Source organism: Colossoma macropomum, unplaced genomic scaffold (assembly GCF_904425465.1).
Source record: "Colossoma macropomum unplaced genomic scaffold, Colossoma_macropomum, whole genome shotgun sequence".
In the NCBI taxonomy this organism is placed as follows: domain Eukaryota; kingdom Metazoa; phylum Chordata; class Actinopteri; order Characiformes; family Serrasalmidae; genus Colossoma; species Colossoma macropomum.
In genome coordinates, this window is record NW_023494807.1 from 1179990 (window position 1) to 1196695 (window position 16706).

At 38.3% G+C, this 16706-nt stretch overlaps 1 protein-coding gene across 1 annotated transcript; it reads right to left on the bottom strand.

Annotated features, from left to right (window-relative positions):
* Positions 1–732: 732 nt before the first annotated feature.
* Positions 733–16367, bottom strand: pi15b (peptidase inhibitor 15b). The gene is made up of 5 exons (XM_036556773.1): positions 15788–16367; positions 11699–11817; positions 8973–9105; positions 8390–8505; positions 733–3757 (listed from the first exon to the last, which is right to left on the bottom strand). The coding sequence occupies exons 1-5, from the start codon at positions 16055–16057 to the stop codon at positions 3676–3678; spliced, it is 720 nt and encodes a 239-aa protein (XP_036412666.1). The 5' UTR covers positions 16058–16367; the 3' UTR covers positions 733–3675.
* Positions 16368–16706: the final 339 nt, after the last annotated feature.

Consider the following 16706-nt stretch of genomic DNA (forward strand, 5'->3'; position numbering starts at 1 on the left):
CTGATGCTATTAGCTTATAAGTGCACAGACTACCTGATCCTGGATCTCTGCTACTTGTTATACAGATGTTTTTAAGTGTTGAATGTGTACAGAAATCAAACGCAGTAAAATGTAGTCTACTATAGCATTAATGAGCACCATTTGTGATCAGAAGTAATAGCAGTAATCATAACTAGGGATGCATCGATATCATTTTTTTCAGGCCGAGTACGAGTACGTTTTGGTATTTACCGACACCATATTGAGTTACCTACTTAGAATTAAGAATTTGCATTAGCTGTTAGTGTAAATAGGTGCAATGTACATTAACAGTTAAATCATTCAAATCTAGCTGATTTTAAATGATGTGCATTAGTTCGCCATGCTACATTAATTACCCCAAATCAAGTCACGCTGCAGTGAATAAGAGCAGGTTTTGTTTCACACCCTAATAGCGCTTCTGTACTGCTGTAAGTAAAGCATGTTTCATAGTTTTGATCCTCATTTATCTCTTTCAACAACAGTCTCTGCAGCACAGCCCCAGCAGGATTTAGCAGGTTAGCGCTTTCAAAGAGCTCACACTGAATGCATTTACATGCACTCAATAATCCAATCATTATCAGATTTCTGCCGTTATCTGATTATTCAAATGGTCATGTAAGCAGCACACTCCGATTTCTAAGATTGGAGTAAGGTCTAGGAGATCCGAGTAAGAAATCCGATAAAGAGAGCTGGATTTTAGCTCAGTAATCAGATTTCTCAGTGCAATATGAAACCTTACTCTGATTTCTTTCGGATTTCTCTGCTCTGCGCATGTTCGAAAACAGACCGGACATAAGCAAGCAGCGTTGCCGCAAAATGGCAGCTTGTTCTTTGGTGTTTGAATAGACCATCGTGTTCAGACAAAGCCTATACGTATGTGAAACATACAACATCTACGTGAAACAGAGCCCCTACAGACAGCTCTTCTATCAATACAATTATCAGTAAAGCTGCTTCATTCAAAATAACAAACTGTCCAAGTGCTGAGCTGAAATGCTGACAAGCTGAGCTACTGCAGCTTTGCTAACTTGTACCACTGTGCACTTAAACTAAACCAGGCGGTGACCCTGCAAGAAAAACCAGTCAAGACCAGCATGGCTGGTCACCTGTAAAACATAGCATACGTAGCATTCTGAATGATGGTAGTTTGGCCAGCAGCAATGGAAGCTGACATGCTGATCACCAGCAAAACCAACACATGTTGTGTTATGGATGCTGGTATGCTGGTCAACCAGCATGACCTTGCTGGGTGACTTGCTAAACCAGCACCAGATGAGCACTAGACCAGCATAAACTAGCTTAGACCAGAATTCCATGCTAGTCTATGTTGGGTTTTTCAACAGGAAGTGTACATGGGTAGGACAATCCGGTCACCCTACAGCCTCTGTTACAAGGACAATATTAACGTTTATGCTTAACATATTAATGTTTATGCTTCTCAATTCTATTCAGTCAACGAGAGTAAAGTCAAAATAGACTTTTTTGCCTTGCCTACTTATCTCTACCCGTGTTGGGGAAGTGGTTGGGAGTGTGTTTGTGTCCCTCTTAAAAAATGGACAGTCTATGTCTGATAGGAATTTAAATGTTCCAAGGTGGTAAGTTTAAAGTGACCAATGGCATCAGCAGTACCTCACTGTGTGAGCGGACCCCTGTTCACTGCCAGCTTGAGTCATTTTTACATTAGCGCGGTAGTGTAGTGTACACTCGGCTTACGCCACACGGTATCGGTGACACTGGATGTACATTTTTGGCAAGTACAAGTACGAGTGCCTGAAGACAGTATCAGGCTGATATCAGTATCGATGCATCCCCAGTTATAACATTGTCTCAGCATGGATTTCCATGTCTGTGCTTAAATGACTGGTGAGAGGTACTGGTAGCAAAAAAACCCCAAACATCTGCATACTGGTTATTCCACACCAATTCACCGAAGGCCTGACAGGTTGTGTCATCGATTTCCATGAAAAAACTCAGGTACAAACTGCTACAAGGGGTGGCAATAGTTGCTGTTACTGCAGGTGAAGTTTGCTTATATCACTCGGTGAAATTAAGCCTTAAATAATGAAGGGTTAAATAAGCATAAACTGAGAAGCAGGTAACTTTAAGCTTAACCTAAACCTAGATCAGATGATGCCAGGGCGAAGGAGCTCAGCACGGGGGACCACTATGGCCACCGCAACAGCAATGTATTATATAAATATTTCCTTTTTCAATGTAATACCTGACTGGTTTTCGGTACTGAACCATGCTTGGTAATAGTAAATACAATATATACATTTTTTTTGGCCTTAGACTGTTAATTGTGGCAAAGTTAACACAACTTATTTAATATGCATTTAATATGGCATAATTTCTATGCATTTGCTGAGCTTTACATAGTAGAAATAAAATCCAAATTTTAAAATTTCAGTATACATAAACATTGACATGATTAACATAAAACTTCATTCAAAATGAAATATTATTTTGGTTTTGTACTTATACCCAGTTAATCTCTCAGCTCAGTTCAGTCATTCTGCAAGCACTTTAACTCAGTATTTAATATGTTATTTAGAACCTGATAAAGCAAACTTTAACAATTCAAAATTAAAAGCTCTGCAGGGTTGCATGAATAATATTGAAGCTTTTGCTTGAAACTCTCCATAGAACTCCATGTGAACTGTTAGGCCCCAGGTGAGTTGGCATGGAATTTAGCTGATCAACACACACACACACACACACACACACATACACACACACACACACACACACACACACAGGCCACTTTAAACACTGTTAACAGACTGTAGCTGCTATATGACCATGGAACAGTAACCTGTTATCTATAAAGACTATAAAGGTTTGTCGTTGACCAAAATACAAAGACAGTTATGGTTAAGCACCATGGAAAAGTCCTGACAGTAAATCATTGTAACAACTAGTCAAAATAAGCATCAGCAACACAGGAATACACACTAAGTATGGAAAAATAGATTTATCACAGGCTTTAAAGGGGAATTCCACCTTTTTTATCATTTCTGCATAATTTGCTCTTCATTCAGAGTGTTTTCATGTGAAATGCTTCATTCTAGAGAAACCTAAAATGTAAAATGCACACTCATTTTTAAGGTCCATCAATAGTGGAGAGGTTTAAGCAGGTTGTAAAAAGGCAAAATAGTCCCTAAAACGTTTATTTTACTCGTATAACAATATTACAAATAAAACTCCTATCACAGGTAGGTTCACTGGTCATTTTGGATAGTGAGTAAAAATGGTTCGTATTGCGGACATTGTGACCCCTGGTTCCTATCACCACCACTGTAAAAGTCAGAGTGAGCAATTCTACAATGAACCATTTTGTTTTGTTTACATGAATTGAATTGTGCAGAATTTTTGAAAAATGGGTGGAATTTCCCTTTAACTGTGTACCAGTAGAAAACTCAAAAGCATTTAAAAAGTTATCAAAAGCATCAATATGATGGTCCATACTAAAAAAAGAGTCATAAAAATTGTTAACATTAGCACAATTTCTGGATTTTTTTCGTATTATTCATAGAAAATGACACACAAAAATGTTGTTTTATAAAACTTCTTTACCGATGACATTTAAAATGGACAGCTTACTTAAACCAGTACATGAAGTTTGAATTCACGGCAGGGAAGCACATGTTGTTGCTACATGAGCCTCCGTAGCTCGGGGGGACATGCTGAGCATGGGACGCCCACTCTGTATGGAGCTTCTCCTATCCAGTTACCCCTGAAAAACAGGATTGTAAACTTTCTTTCACATGTTTGTCAAACATTCCATCTAAATACAATAAGAAAATACACAAAATAATGCAGAGAACTGACTTGATTTAAACTTATCGCTGTCAGAACAAAACCTTATATCTTCAAAATGGTAACTTTACAGAAGAAGGAAAAAACATACTTTACTTTTAATGTAAGTCAATGGAACCAGAATTGTTTCCAAGTCATTTTGGGCCGTTTCTTTTGGTCCATTCATCATGAAATTTACACACAATGTAAAGGAGCAACAGGCATTTTCAAATTATGTCAAAAACTGAAAAACAGCAAAAATGGAGATACAAGGTTTTGTTCCAACGACAGCGATATGTACTATTTCACATAAAAGGCCCATCATCATGGAGAACCTTTCTATTTTCATGAGTTTGATGTATCATGAAACATGTGAAACATGCAAATTAGGCTTTAAAAACAGCACATTTTGAACTCAATGCTGTAGTATGCTGTACATCATTTACTACAGCATTTCAGCCCCGCCCACTGACATTGAAGTTATAAGGAGTGTTTCAGCCTGGACTGCTGTTTGAACGAAGCACAGTACAGTGTAGCCATATATATATATATATATATATATGCTGTTGTCGGAGCCCATTTAGTCCGTTTTGGTCCATTCTTCACAAAATTTACACACGATGTAAAGGCTAAAAGGCATTTTCAAATTATGTCTAAATATATATACATATTCAATAATAAAAACAAAAGATTCTGAAAACTTTTTCACCTGACTGTATATCAGTGATAAACACATCCTGTTTGATTCTGAGGGGTAAATAGAGCTTGAGGTTATGATCATGTAATGTATGATTCATGAAACAACACATATTTCATAAGTGGATCTCAGGCAAAGAAAAAATTTAAATATAAGAAAATGTACACTCCTTATAACCTCAATGTCAGTGAGCAGGGCTAAAATACTGTACCAAATGATGTTTTCTTTAATAAAATACATTACGTTAACACAATTATGTCTTTTACTTATTTTATTCATGTGGAAAAGACGTCCAAATGTGAATAAAATAAAGTAAATTCAATGTATTGACTGTAGGTTAGTTGATTGTGAGTATAGTGTTTTCACTCCCACGCATTCAAGGGTTGAAGAAGACAGCACACTGAAAAAATGTACTTGATTGAAGTGTGTTTATCATTTCCACATGAATAAAATGCATTACATCAACACAGTTATTGCCAAAGGCAAGTAAACTGAAAGACAGAATTGTGTTGATGTAATATATTTCATTCATGTTGGAATTCAGTGCATGACTTTTTTCAATGCATTTCCCAGTTCTAGTCTCTGGTGACCACAGATCTTAGGTTTAGAGTTTTCCCTGCTCTACAACAGCTGAGTCAACTCATCAGCTAATTACCAAAACCTTCATAAGTGGAATCAGATGTTTGGAAGCGGCGAAAACTCCACAGTGTGCAGTGCTGTTCTATGGCTCTCCAGGGTTGGACTAAAGACCCCTGTGCTATGGTGTAATCAACCCTTAGGCATTATCGCCAGTGATACCTAAAATATGGTGTACGTTATTATTTTACTCTGATATTATTTCTCACTCGTAGAAATAACAGAGAAATTCTGTCTAAGTGCAGACTTTCAATGCATACCACATTTGTGTTCATGAGCGCAAACCTCAAATCCTATAGGTTGGGACAGGAGGTAAAATGCAAATAAAAATGAACAGCAGTTATAAATCTGCTTTAAACTGTATTTAAACAAAAACAGTACAAAGACAAGATATTTAATGTTACACTTCCTCAACTCTATCGTTTTTTGTAAATATATGCTCATTCTGAAATTAATCCCTGAAAAACATTCCAAAAAAGCTGGAATAGGACAATTTAAGACTAGAAATATTGTGAAATGTTTACATCTTGAACACGTGTGCAATCATGCCTGGGTATAAAAGGAGCATGCAGGAAAGGCAGAGTCCTTTATGAGCAAGGATGGGTCAAGGCTCACCAAAAACTATGTCAATACTCCAAATGTTTGAACAGTGGGCCTCATTCATCAAATGTTTTTAAGAAGGAATTTGTTCTTAAAACCCACTTATGCAGTTTTCACGAAGATGCAGTCCATCGCTGCATCCACAAATGCAAGTTAAGACTGTATTATGCACAGTGGAAGCCATATGTCAACAAAGTCCAAAAACACGGCCGACTTGAGCTCATCTGAAATGGACTGAAACACAGTGGTAATGTGTATTGTGGTCTAATGAGTCAAACTTGCAGATTTACAGAAATAGTGGACGTGGTGTTCCCCTGGCCAAAGGAGTAAAGGACCATGAAAATTGTTACCAGTGTAAAGTTCAAAATCATGGTGTCATGGTATGAGGTGCCATAGTTAAAGCTGTAAAAGCATCATTAATACTGAAAGATATAAACACATTTTGGAGCAACACATGCTGCCTTTTAGATGACATCATTTTCAGGGACGTTCATGCTTACTTTAACTTGACAAGCAAGAAACATTCTGTAATGCAATGGCTGCATAGTCAGAGTGCATGTGCTACACCGGGCTGCCTGCAGTCCAAAACTGTCTCCCATTGATTTTTTTTTTAAATATACATATATATATATATATATATATATATATACATACATACATACACTATAAAATATATAAAATATAAAAATAATGAATATATCCAAATAATTAATTATATATATATATATATATATATATAATTATTTAGCAAAATAAAAGTGTGTTTTCCATTTTACATCAGCTTTTATTCTTTTCAAAAAACACCCATTTTCATAACCTGTTTTTATAGCTACGTAAATTACATATTAGTTTCACAGCCATTACTAAATAATTTTAATAATTTTTAATCACAATAATTGATTAATACAGTCATTTTCAAAAGTTTGAGCACCCCTCCTGAAATTATATTTTGTTGATTTTTTTACTAATATTTTTATTTACCTTTTGAAAAACCGAGAAATGTTATTATTTTTTTAATATATGCCCATTCTGAATTTGATGCCAACAACACAACAAAAAAAGTTGGGACGGGGGCCTGTTTACCACTGTGTTTCATCACCTCTTCTTTAACAACACTCTGTAAGTGTTTGGGAACTGAGGAGACACTGCTGTAGTTTAGAAACAGAAATGTTTCCCATTCTTGTTTAATATAGGATTTCAGTTGCTCATCAGTTCAGGGGCTCCTTTGTTGTATTTTTCATTTCATAATGTGCCAAATGTTTTCAGTGGTGACAGGTCTGGACTGCAGGCAGGTCAGTTTAGCACTTGTACTCTTTTAATACAGAGCAATGCTGTTGTAATACATGTAGAATGTGGTTTTACATCGTCTTGCTGAAATAATCAAGGCCTTCCCTGAAAAAGACGTCGTCTTCATGGCAGTATATGTTGTCAAAACATTCATTCAGCATTAATGATGCCCTCACACATGTGCACGTCACCCATGCCATGTGCACTAATGCCCCCCTATACCATCATGAATACTGGCTTTTGAACTGTGATAATAACAAGCTGAGTGGTCTTTAGCCCGGAGGAGACAGTGTCCATGATTTCCAAAAAGAATTTCAAATGTTGATTCACCGGACTACAGAACACTTTTCCACTTCCTCTCAGTCCATCTTAAATGAGCTCGGGCCCAGAGAAGGTGGCAGCATTTCTGGATCCTGTTTATATTTGGTTTCTTCTTTGCATTTTAGAGTTTTAACTTGTGGATGCAGTGATGAACTGTTTTCACAGACAGTGGTTTGTCAGAAGTGTTTCTGAGCTCATGCAGTGATTTCCACTACAGAACCGTGTCTGTTTTTAATGCAGTGCTGTCTGAGGGCCCAAAGATCACGGCCAGCAAATACTGGTTTTTGGCCTTGTCCCTTACATACAGAGATTTCTCCAGATTCTCTGAATCTTTTAATGTTATTATGTACCGTAGATGATGAAAAGCAGACGTTCTTTGCTATTTTATGTTGAGAAACGTTATTCTTGAATTGTTGCACTATTTGCCCACAGAATCTTTCACAGAGTGGTGAACCCCTCCTCATCTTTACTTCTGAAAGACTCCGCCTCTCTGAGATGCTCTTTTTATACCCAGTCATGTTACTGACCTGTTGCCAATCAACCACTAGATGTTTTTTTTAGCATTGCACAACTCTATCAGCCTTTTGTTGCCCATCACAACTTTTTTGGAACGTGTTGTTGGCATCAAATTCAAAATGGGCATAAATTTTTCAAAAAAATAATAAAAGTTTCAACATCTGATATGTTGTCTTTGTACTATTTTCAATTAAATATAGGGTTTAAATGATTTGCACATCATTGCATTTTGTTTTTATTTACACTTTGCACAGCGTCCCAACTTTTTTGGAAATGGGGTTGTAGATGAAAAGCTTGTTGTGTGTACAGTCTTGTTTTTTGCATTTACATTTTTTGACATTAAAACAAGCAGAATGTAAGATACAGAATGTAAAACAAAAGGAAATGTAACTAATAATGTAGTTGAATATGTAATTAGGTAAATTTCATTGCAAAAACATAGATAATAATGCTAAACTTCTAAGGGTTCATTTTCTACATACCCATTGTGTTTATCTAAGACACGGTACTCACTTTGGAGAGTAATTGCAAACCAGGTAAGTCGCCTGTCTCCACACTGCTCCCCACACCACCATGTTGTAACACGTCTGAATTGCGCAGCCGACTCGGTTTGATGTCGCCCAGACCATCTGCATAAAGCACAGGTCATCAGATCTTAAACTAAACTAAAAGCAGAGTCAAAAAAATTAAACTCACATAATTTTCTCCTGACCTCAAATGTAGCCAATCAGCCATTCTTCTTTAGCTTTAGCACTGGTGCTACAGGCCTAATGTAGCTAACTAGTAATTGAAGTTTAAGCACATCAATAGCATTGTAAAAAAAAAACTGCATGAAAATTTGCTTATGTGGTTAAAGATGTGGATGTTTTGCACAATTCTATTATTACAATCTTCCCTTACTTCTTAGCTACATTAGAACCACAGCAGCAGTGTAAACTACAGAAGCAAACTTCAGACACCAACTGTGTCCTCTTGATCAACTACATCTGGGGTAGGTGGTAAAATAATGTACATTCAATTTTTTAACCAAACTATTGTTCTAACTCAACCTTTACTGATGAGCTTGTCAGAAACTACAGCTTGTTTTCACACTTACTTGTGTATAATGTGTACACATGGGTCCATAACAGCGCATAGGGCACCTGGGGTTACAGTCTCGTGGATATGGAAACACGTAGTCCTTCACTTCATCGTACCAGGGCTTAACCAGCTGGAGGATAGAGCGATAGCTGGGAAGGGACAAGGAAATTTGTAAGTGCCACTGAGTGGGAAGGTAAGTGCTATTGACTGGCTTTCCAGTGAAAATCCACATTTTAAAAAAAAAAAAAATTCTGTATAATTCAGTCTTTGAGAAGTAAACAGAGTCATTCAGAGTCGTGCAGCCAAACTTTAAAGTTTCATTCAGAACATAACTGCACACAAAGCTATTAATGTCAAAGCTGAACACTATGTGTGTCATCTTCAACTCAGTGCCCCATCATGTGACCTGAAAAGCTGCTGAATCACTGAATCAACTTTACCAGCAGTGAAGAGGACACGATGGGTTGCCATATATTAATTCAGGGCAAATTTAATATAATATCTAAACATATGTCAATCATACTCGTTTAGATTCCCCTACAGCACATAAAGTAACTCATACTGGAAAAATTTTCATAGTCTGTCCATGGTGCTGAAACTGACCAACACATGGTATGTGACTCGGATCTGAAGAATCAATTCTCAAACAACATCAATTACAAAACCCTAAACTTTTAAAAATGTTGGGTAACTCATTACTGTAGGTCATGTTCATAATGCTGCACGACAATAACATAATTCTACCATGACAGCTGACATAAACTTACATAAACATTTATCAAGACTAAAGGCTAATTCCACTTATCATAAAGAAAAGTGAATCTCATATTGATTTCTATAAGATCTTTATGAACTTCTATGACCCGACACTGTACTGACTAGGGGTGGGAATCTCTAGGCACCTCACGATTCGATTCGATTACGATTCAGAGGCTGCGATGCGATTATAAACCGATTATCGATGCATCTTTTTTTCTATATAGCATTTATATTCTCTCACTGTGTGAGCTCCAGTTTCGAGTTCAAGTTTCAAGTTTATTTGTCACTTATACAACATGTCAGGACATTTATGCATTGAAATGCTTGTGGTGAGGCTCAGCTAATCACTCTACAGAAAGTAAATAAGTAAAAATAAAAATACAAGAAAAACAACTGAAATATATTGAATATACACAAAATATACACAGAATATAAAGACAATATACATTTTAAAGTGACTAAGTGACTCTGTGTTATTGTTATTTACAGTGACTTGGTACTTTTAAAGCAAAGTATTTGTAATGATCCATAATGAATTTACTTCCAATATCTTTTATTAATAAATCAAATGGAAGTGATGTGGCAGGTGAACTGGAAGTCTCTCATTCACTGCTCTTGTTTGGAGAACGAGAAGCTGCTGCTACTCATCTGCGATAAAATGCGCAGTTACGGTGAAATAAGATGCAGTGGTGATGGACGTCCACACAGCACGTTACAGCTATTCTACCCGTTTTCTTTAGTGATTTTATAACTTCGGTTTTGGTCTCGTTGTAGAGACGGAGGCGGGGGTGGGGGGGGGTCGCTGTGTCAGTAAAGTATCTTTGAGACGGGACGTGTGCAGCATATAGCAAAAGCCCTGTTTCGCAACGACTGAGAACCGGCATGCAGACTGCAGGTCACATAGCAGCGATGCGTTATTCGCATTTATAAGCAGCGCAGTTGGTTTCCTGGTACGTAAATCTGCAACAAGAGACTGTCAAACACTAAAAAGTGGCGAAGATGAAGTCGCTTCTCTTTCGAATTCTCCCGTTCCACCTTAAATGGTGCCGCATTTACATTCCGCGCCTCAGTTAGAATTTAAGGTGGAACGGGTAAATTCGAACAAGAAGCTGGAGAATAAGAAACGACTTCAGCCTCGTAAAACAGTCAAACGTTGAGAGACATTTAACTGATCAACTGATCAACAAAGCAGAAATTCGAAAGAAATCAGAGTAAGAGTTTAAATGCACTGAGAAATCTGATTACTGAGCTCAAATCCAGCCTCTTTATTGGATTTCTTAATCAGATTTCTAGACCTTACTCCGATCTAAGAAATCAGAGTGTGCTGTTTGCATGACCATTTGAATAATCAGATAACAGCAGAAATCAGACATATGATCGGTTTACTGAGTGCATGTAAACGCAATCACTATGGCAATGCCATGACACTGTAATGACAGAGTTATGCATGTTTTCTCTGACCCTTACATAAAGTGAGTTTCATTTTGCTGTTTATATTATGAAGCTTAATATAAATGCTAAAACACTCAAAAAGCTACCTTGATGTCGGATAGTTTCAGGCCATTTTTGTCGCCTTTGGGAGCAACATGGGTCAAAAAATTCGTCAGGATTAAAATGTCCAGTATAGTATTTTAGGAATTGCATGTGAAATGGACAGTATAAGACACAGGAGACGAACTGTGAAATGGACACAACGCCACTAAAAAATCAGCTGTCATTTCACCCAAAACAAGTATTAGCAGCTAATGTCAGCACAAACTTGTCACCTGATATAGGTGTTATGTTAAAGTTGACAAAAGCAGCCTTTATGACTTTATGACTGCAGCTTATTAGAATAAGCCTTTATGAATGTTTATGTAGGTTTTATGTCAGTTGTCATGAAAGGGTTACCTAACTATCTTATGAACTTTATGAACGTTATGAACGTTCTTCAGTTTATAAGAGCCTGTTTCAAACACCCAGTCTAGAGTCCGTCAGACTTACTTGCCGGTGCGGACGGAGAGGTTTTGGCCCAGGTACCGGAGCAGGTATGGTGGTCCATGGTCCCAGATACAGGTGGCTGCCCAGGCCTCCGCTGACCGAGCCAATCCCTCGTCCCACACCTGCTCATACACAGAGCGCACTGATGAAGACTGAGAGATCCCTCACTGGTACAGCTAAATATTAAAGAGATACTTCACCCAAAAAATTCTTACTTGGCTTATAAGGATCAAAGCCACCAGCAGACCAATTAGCATTACTGCCTGAGTGTTATAAACATTTTGAGACCGACTCTGATTTTTAGGCCCCAATAACTCTGATATAATTTAATATTGCTAAAAATTAAACACAGTCCAACAGCCACACATTTTCAGTGTGTCTGTATGTTTCAATATAAAATAAGTCATTAATTATCTGTTCTTTATAAAGGGATTTTGGCCAATACTGATAAATTTGATGTCAATATTGGCCAATATTATCAGCCAACCAATATATTGGCGGGGCTTTGGCATACTGCAAATGAAATTACACTACAGAAATCCAGATCAGTATTACTGAACATAGAGTAACTGCTAATATATCATATGGAACTCCAGTAGTCATAAAAAGCTTAATGCTGACCAAAATAAAACGTGTTATGTACGTTTTTCTTGCTATAAGCGATGTAAGCAGTCAGCTGAGCCACAGCCTGAGAATAGTTTTTATCTTCTGTGTCAGTCATCATGTAATCAGTATCAGTATGGCAGAAACACAGCACACGGCATTTAATGGAGAACTCCACCAATCTTTCAAAATTTCTGTATAATTCAATCGTTGAGATGTAAACAGTCATTCAGAGTGGTTTGATGTGAAATTGTTAACTGTAGTGACACCTATAGGCTTAGATTTCTTTACAGTGGTGGTGATAGGAACCAGGAGTCACAACGTCTACAACGCATATCCGTTTTATTTACTATCCAAAACCACCAGTAAATCTACACACATCTTCTGAGTGTTTATATGGAATGTTGATGATGGCAAAATAGTGGTAAATCTGATCAAATACATTTTCTTTGGGCACTATTTTACCTCACAACACCCTGTATGTGCCTCTCCACCATGAATGGATTTTACAAATTCCATTTTAGGCCAAAACATTATCTCAGAACTATCATAAAACAGTGTCTCAGGCTCTGGGCAGCGTATTCATAACCAATTGTCACCACCACTGTGAACAGTTCTGACTCTAGAATGCACCTTTGTTTACACCGTAACTATTAAATTATGGAACATTTTTAAAAAAACACCAACAGTTCCCCTTGACCCTTAAAATCACAGGCTTATTACACACTAAGGCTTGTTACACACTACAGGGTCTTCAGTGCAAACTGGCTGAGCTATTCTTAGGTTGTAGAAGCGTGTAATAAAACTTCAGGTGCCTCTGGCACAAGACCATGTTTCCCCTTTATAAAGTCAGTTACTGTTTTATGGTGTTTACATTAGTGTTTACTGAAAATGTATTTTTTATCAAAATTAACAATGTATTAATTGTGTTTTTGATAAAATAATATGAAATAATAACATGAAAATGTTCAAAAACAATCCTGTGTGTTTGTAGTATAATCTCATTTGCATTAGCCAGTGCTAGCTTTTATTCAATATAAAAAAAATAGCATCCAGAGAGGCAATTATACAGATTACAAAGAATACACGATCAGATCTATAGTTATTTTCAACTTTTTGCTTAATTTCCCCCTTTTTCTCTCAATGTTTCTGCAAAAGTTGCACATCTCTCCAAATCACTGAGTTCTTCAACATGTTTGGAGGAGAACCCTAACATATATCAACCCAAAACACACAACAGTGTGAAGATATTCCTGCCCTAATTTGCCAGTAAATCCAGGTGGCTGAGGCCTTTACCGCTCAAAGAAAAAAAACAGTCAGTTGGACAGCAATCCATTCATCCAGTCCAGAAAGACCTGATCCTATGATGGTAGATCACACCACAGCTCTCCCACCCCAGTGAAAGCAGCGCTAAAACACGAACGCTATTTCTATTAAAAGCAACACATATCTGTTTAAATTCCACCTTGATCCCAGATTTAGGAAATATGTTTGAAAATATGTCCATCTTGCCTGACCGGCCTTGTAAGGTAATATTACACAGAGCAGATCACCGTTTCAGACTGTCCAGCAGGGGGAGACCTTACATACACCTGACAGTGGAACTAGTCGCGTTACAACTGAGCGTGGCGCTGTTTCTCCAACAGCTGCACTTTCCATTTCCATTCAGGCTTTGGGTGCAACAGAAAGCACCAAAACGACCCCAAATGGTGAACTTTTGCCCTCAAACAGGCGGCTGGTTAGTAAGAGTGGACCAATACATCAGTTACAGTCAATAAAAGGTCAATATGTGAATCTATTGCTTTAATGCACATACATCAACCTATAGGATGGAGCTTTTTTTACTTTAGTGTACTTTTGTAAAGAAAATGCATAATGTATATTTTGTTTGTTACAAAGCTAAATTGATCCAGTAAGTTTTCGCCAACCTGATTTTGGAGTTTCCTCAGCTGAACATAAAATGAAAAACGTAATGCAAAACTTACAGAATCATTTCAAATATATATTCATGAGAGGAATCATCATCCAGAGATCAACACTTAAAGTACTGAATGACATAAAGGATTGCAAACCTCTTCCCTTCCTTTGAGGAAAAAAAAGCGTCCAAGCAGGTGGCAGAACAGTCCAGACACATTAAATACAAAAGACCGGCCAATCTGAATCTGAATGGTTCTAAATAGTACCAAAAAGGTTCTTCTATTGTTGCAAGCTTGACATCATAACAATAAAAAAACCCTTTTTGCTGCTATAGAACCGTATACAACCCATTCTCCATTAATCTGAAGCACCATTTCACCATGCAAAGAACCATTTAAGCATGAAATGGTTCTACATAGAACTCCTAGTTCTAAATAGAACCATTGTCCTTACTGAAGAACCTTTGAAGAACCATCTATTCATGCTCAAAAGGTTTGTAGACACCTGCTCAAGCAGCGTTTCTTCTGAAATGAAGGGTATTAACAGTGAGTTTGTCCTCCTTTGCTGCAGTAACAGCCTCCACTCTTCTGGGAAGACTAAAGACTAGATGCTGGAACATTGCTGTGAAGATATGACTGCATTCAGCCACAAGAGCAATAGCTAGTCAGGTACTAATGTTGGATGGATGAAAAATGCCACTCCAACTCATTCCAAAGGTTCTCCATCCCTCAACAGAACACAGTTTCATTGCTCCACAGCCCAAAGCTGGGGGTCTTTGTACCCCCTGATGCTTGGCATTGGATATGGTGACGTTAGGCTCATGTGTGGCTGCTCCAGAGCATCCTATTCAATTAGCAATGCCTTTACATTGAGGTTATAAACTGTGTGAGCGACTGACAGAACCTTAAAAAGGAACTCCAATGATTTTTCAACATTTCTGCATGATTAACCAAAGTGTAACCAAAGTCGCTCAGAGTGGTTTGGTGAGAAACGCTCTGTTCTAGAGAAACTTGCCAAGCCAGAATTGTTCACAGTGGTGGTAATAGGAACCAGACGTCTGAAGAGGTTAATGCCGCTGAAATGTCCCTCACAGAAAGTTATTACATAAAATGGTCATGAATATGTTGCCTGATGTCTGATATTGTTTTATGATAGTTTACGTTTTGTCTTAAAACGTATTCGAATCCATTTATTTGAATCCATTCTTGGCGGAGGGGTACATGCAGATCGCTGTGAGGCAAAACAGTCCCGCAAGAAAACATATTTTTTTCAGTTGTATGACTATTTTACCATCATCAACACTACATATAAAACACTCAAGACACGTGTAGGTTCACTGGTGGGTTTGGATAGTAAATAAAGGGGCTATATTTAGGTTTGTGGACACTGTGACTCCTGGTTCCCATCACCACATCTATCTAGATCTAAAGTCTGTCAGTTTCTCTACAATAAATACACTGAATTATGCAGATATTTTGAAAAATCGGTGGAATTCCCCTTTGAAGTAGCTGCATTCAGTATGAAGGGGTCTCTGGATACTTTTGGAGACCTAACGTAGACTGAGACACTCACCATGTACTCCATGTTGGCTGCAGGTGGGAACACGCTGGCTCGAACTTTGTTATGATAATCCAGGATGGCGATCATGTCGCTCTGGGAGATGTAGCGCTTTCTCCTGGATCTGGGCAGAGATGCGTCCAGGTGCTCCTCCGCGCTGCTGCTGCTGACAGTCCCGTTCGCTCCTGAGAGCGAGTCAGTGGCGTTCCGCGGAGTCCACGCACTTGTTTCAGTGGCGATGCATAAGAGCATCAGGTCGATGAGGAAAACGTCGCTGTTCCTCATCCTCCTCAGTCAGACTGGAGTCAGCGAGAACGACGCGGCTAACCGCTAAAGGCTAACAGCGAGCGAGGAGCAGAGAGAAGCAGGAACACTTAAATAACAGCGAAAACAACCCCAGCTCGCACTGTTCAACACTGAGCTTCCACCTCTCTCTCTCTCTCTCTCTCTCTCTCTCTCTCTCTCTCTCTCTCTCTCTCTCTCTCTCTTTCTCTCCCTCTCTCTCTCTCTCACCCTGCTAATGTCTAACTGCTCTTTTCTCTGCTTTATATAGTGCTGCTCAAGGTGCACCCTTACAGTCCCTCCCTGTCACCTGGAGCCGGACACCGCGGGGACAACGTGCTTAAAGCAATAGTTCAGCCACACATCACATTTACACTACACCCCCACACATCACATTTACAGTTCACCCCCACACACATCACATTTACAGTTCACCCCAAACACATCACATTTACAGTACACCCCCACACATCACATTTACAGTTCACCCCAAACACATCACATTTACAGTTCACCCCAAACACATCACATTTACAGTTCACCCCCACACATCACATTAACAGTTCACCCCAAACACATCACATTTACAGTTCACCCCAAACATCACATTTACAGTTCACCCCAAACACATCACATTTACAGTTTACCTCCA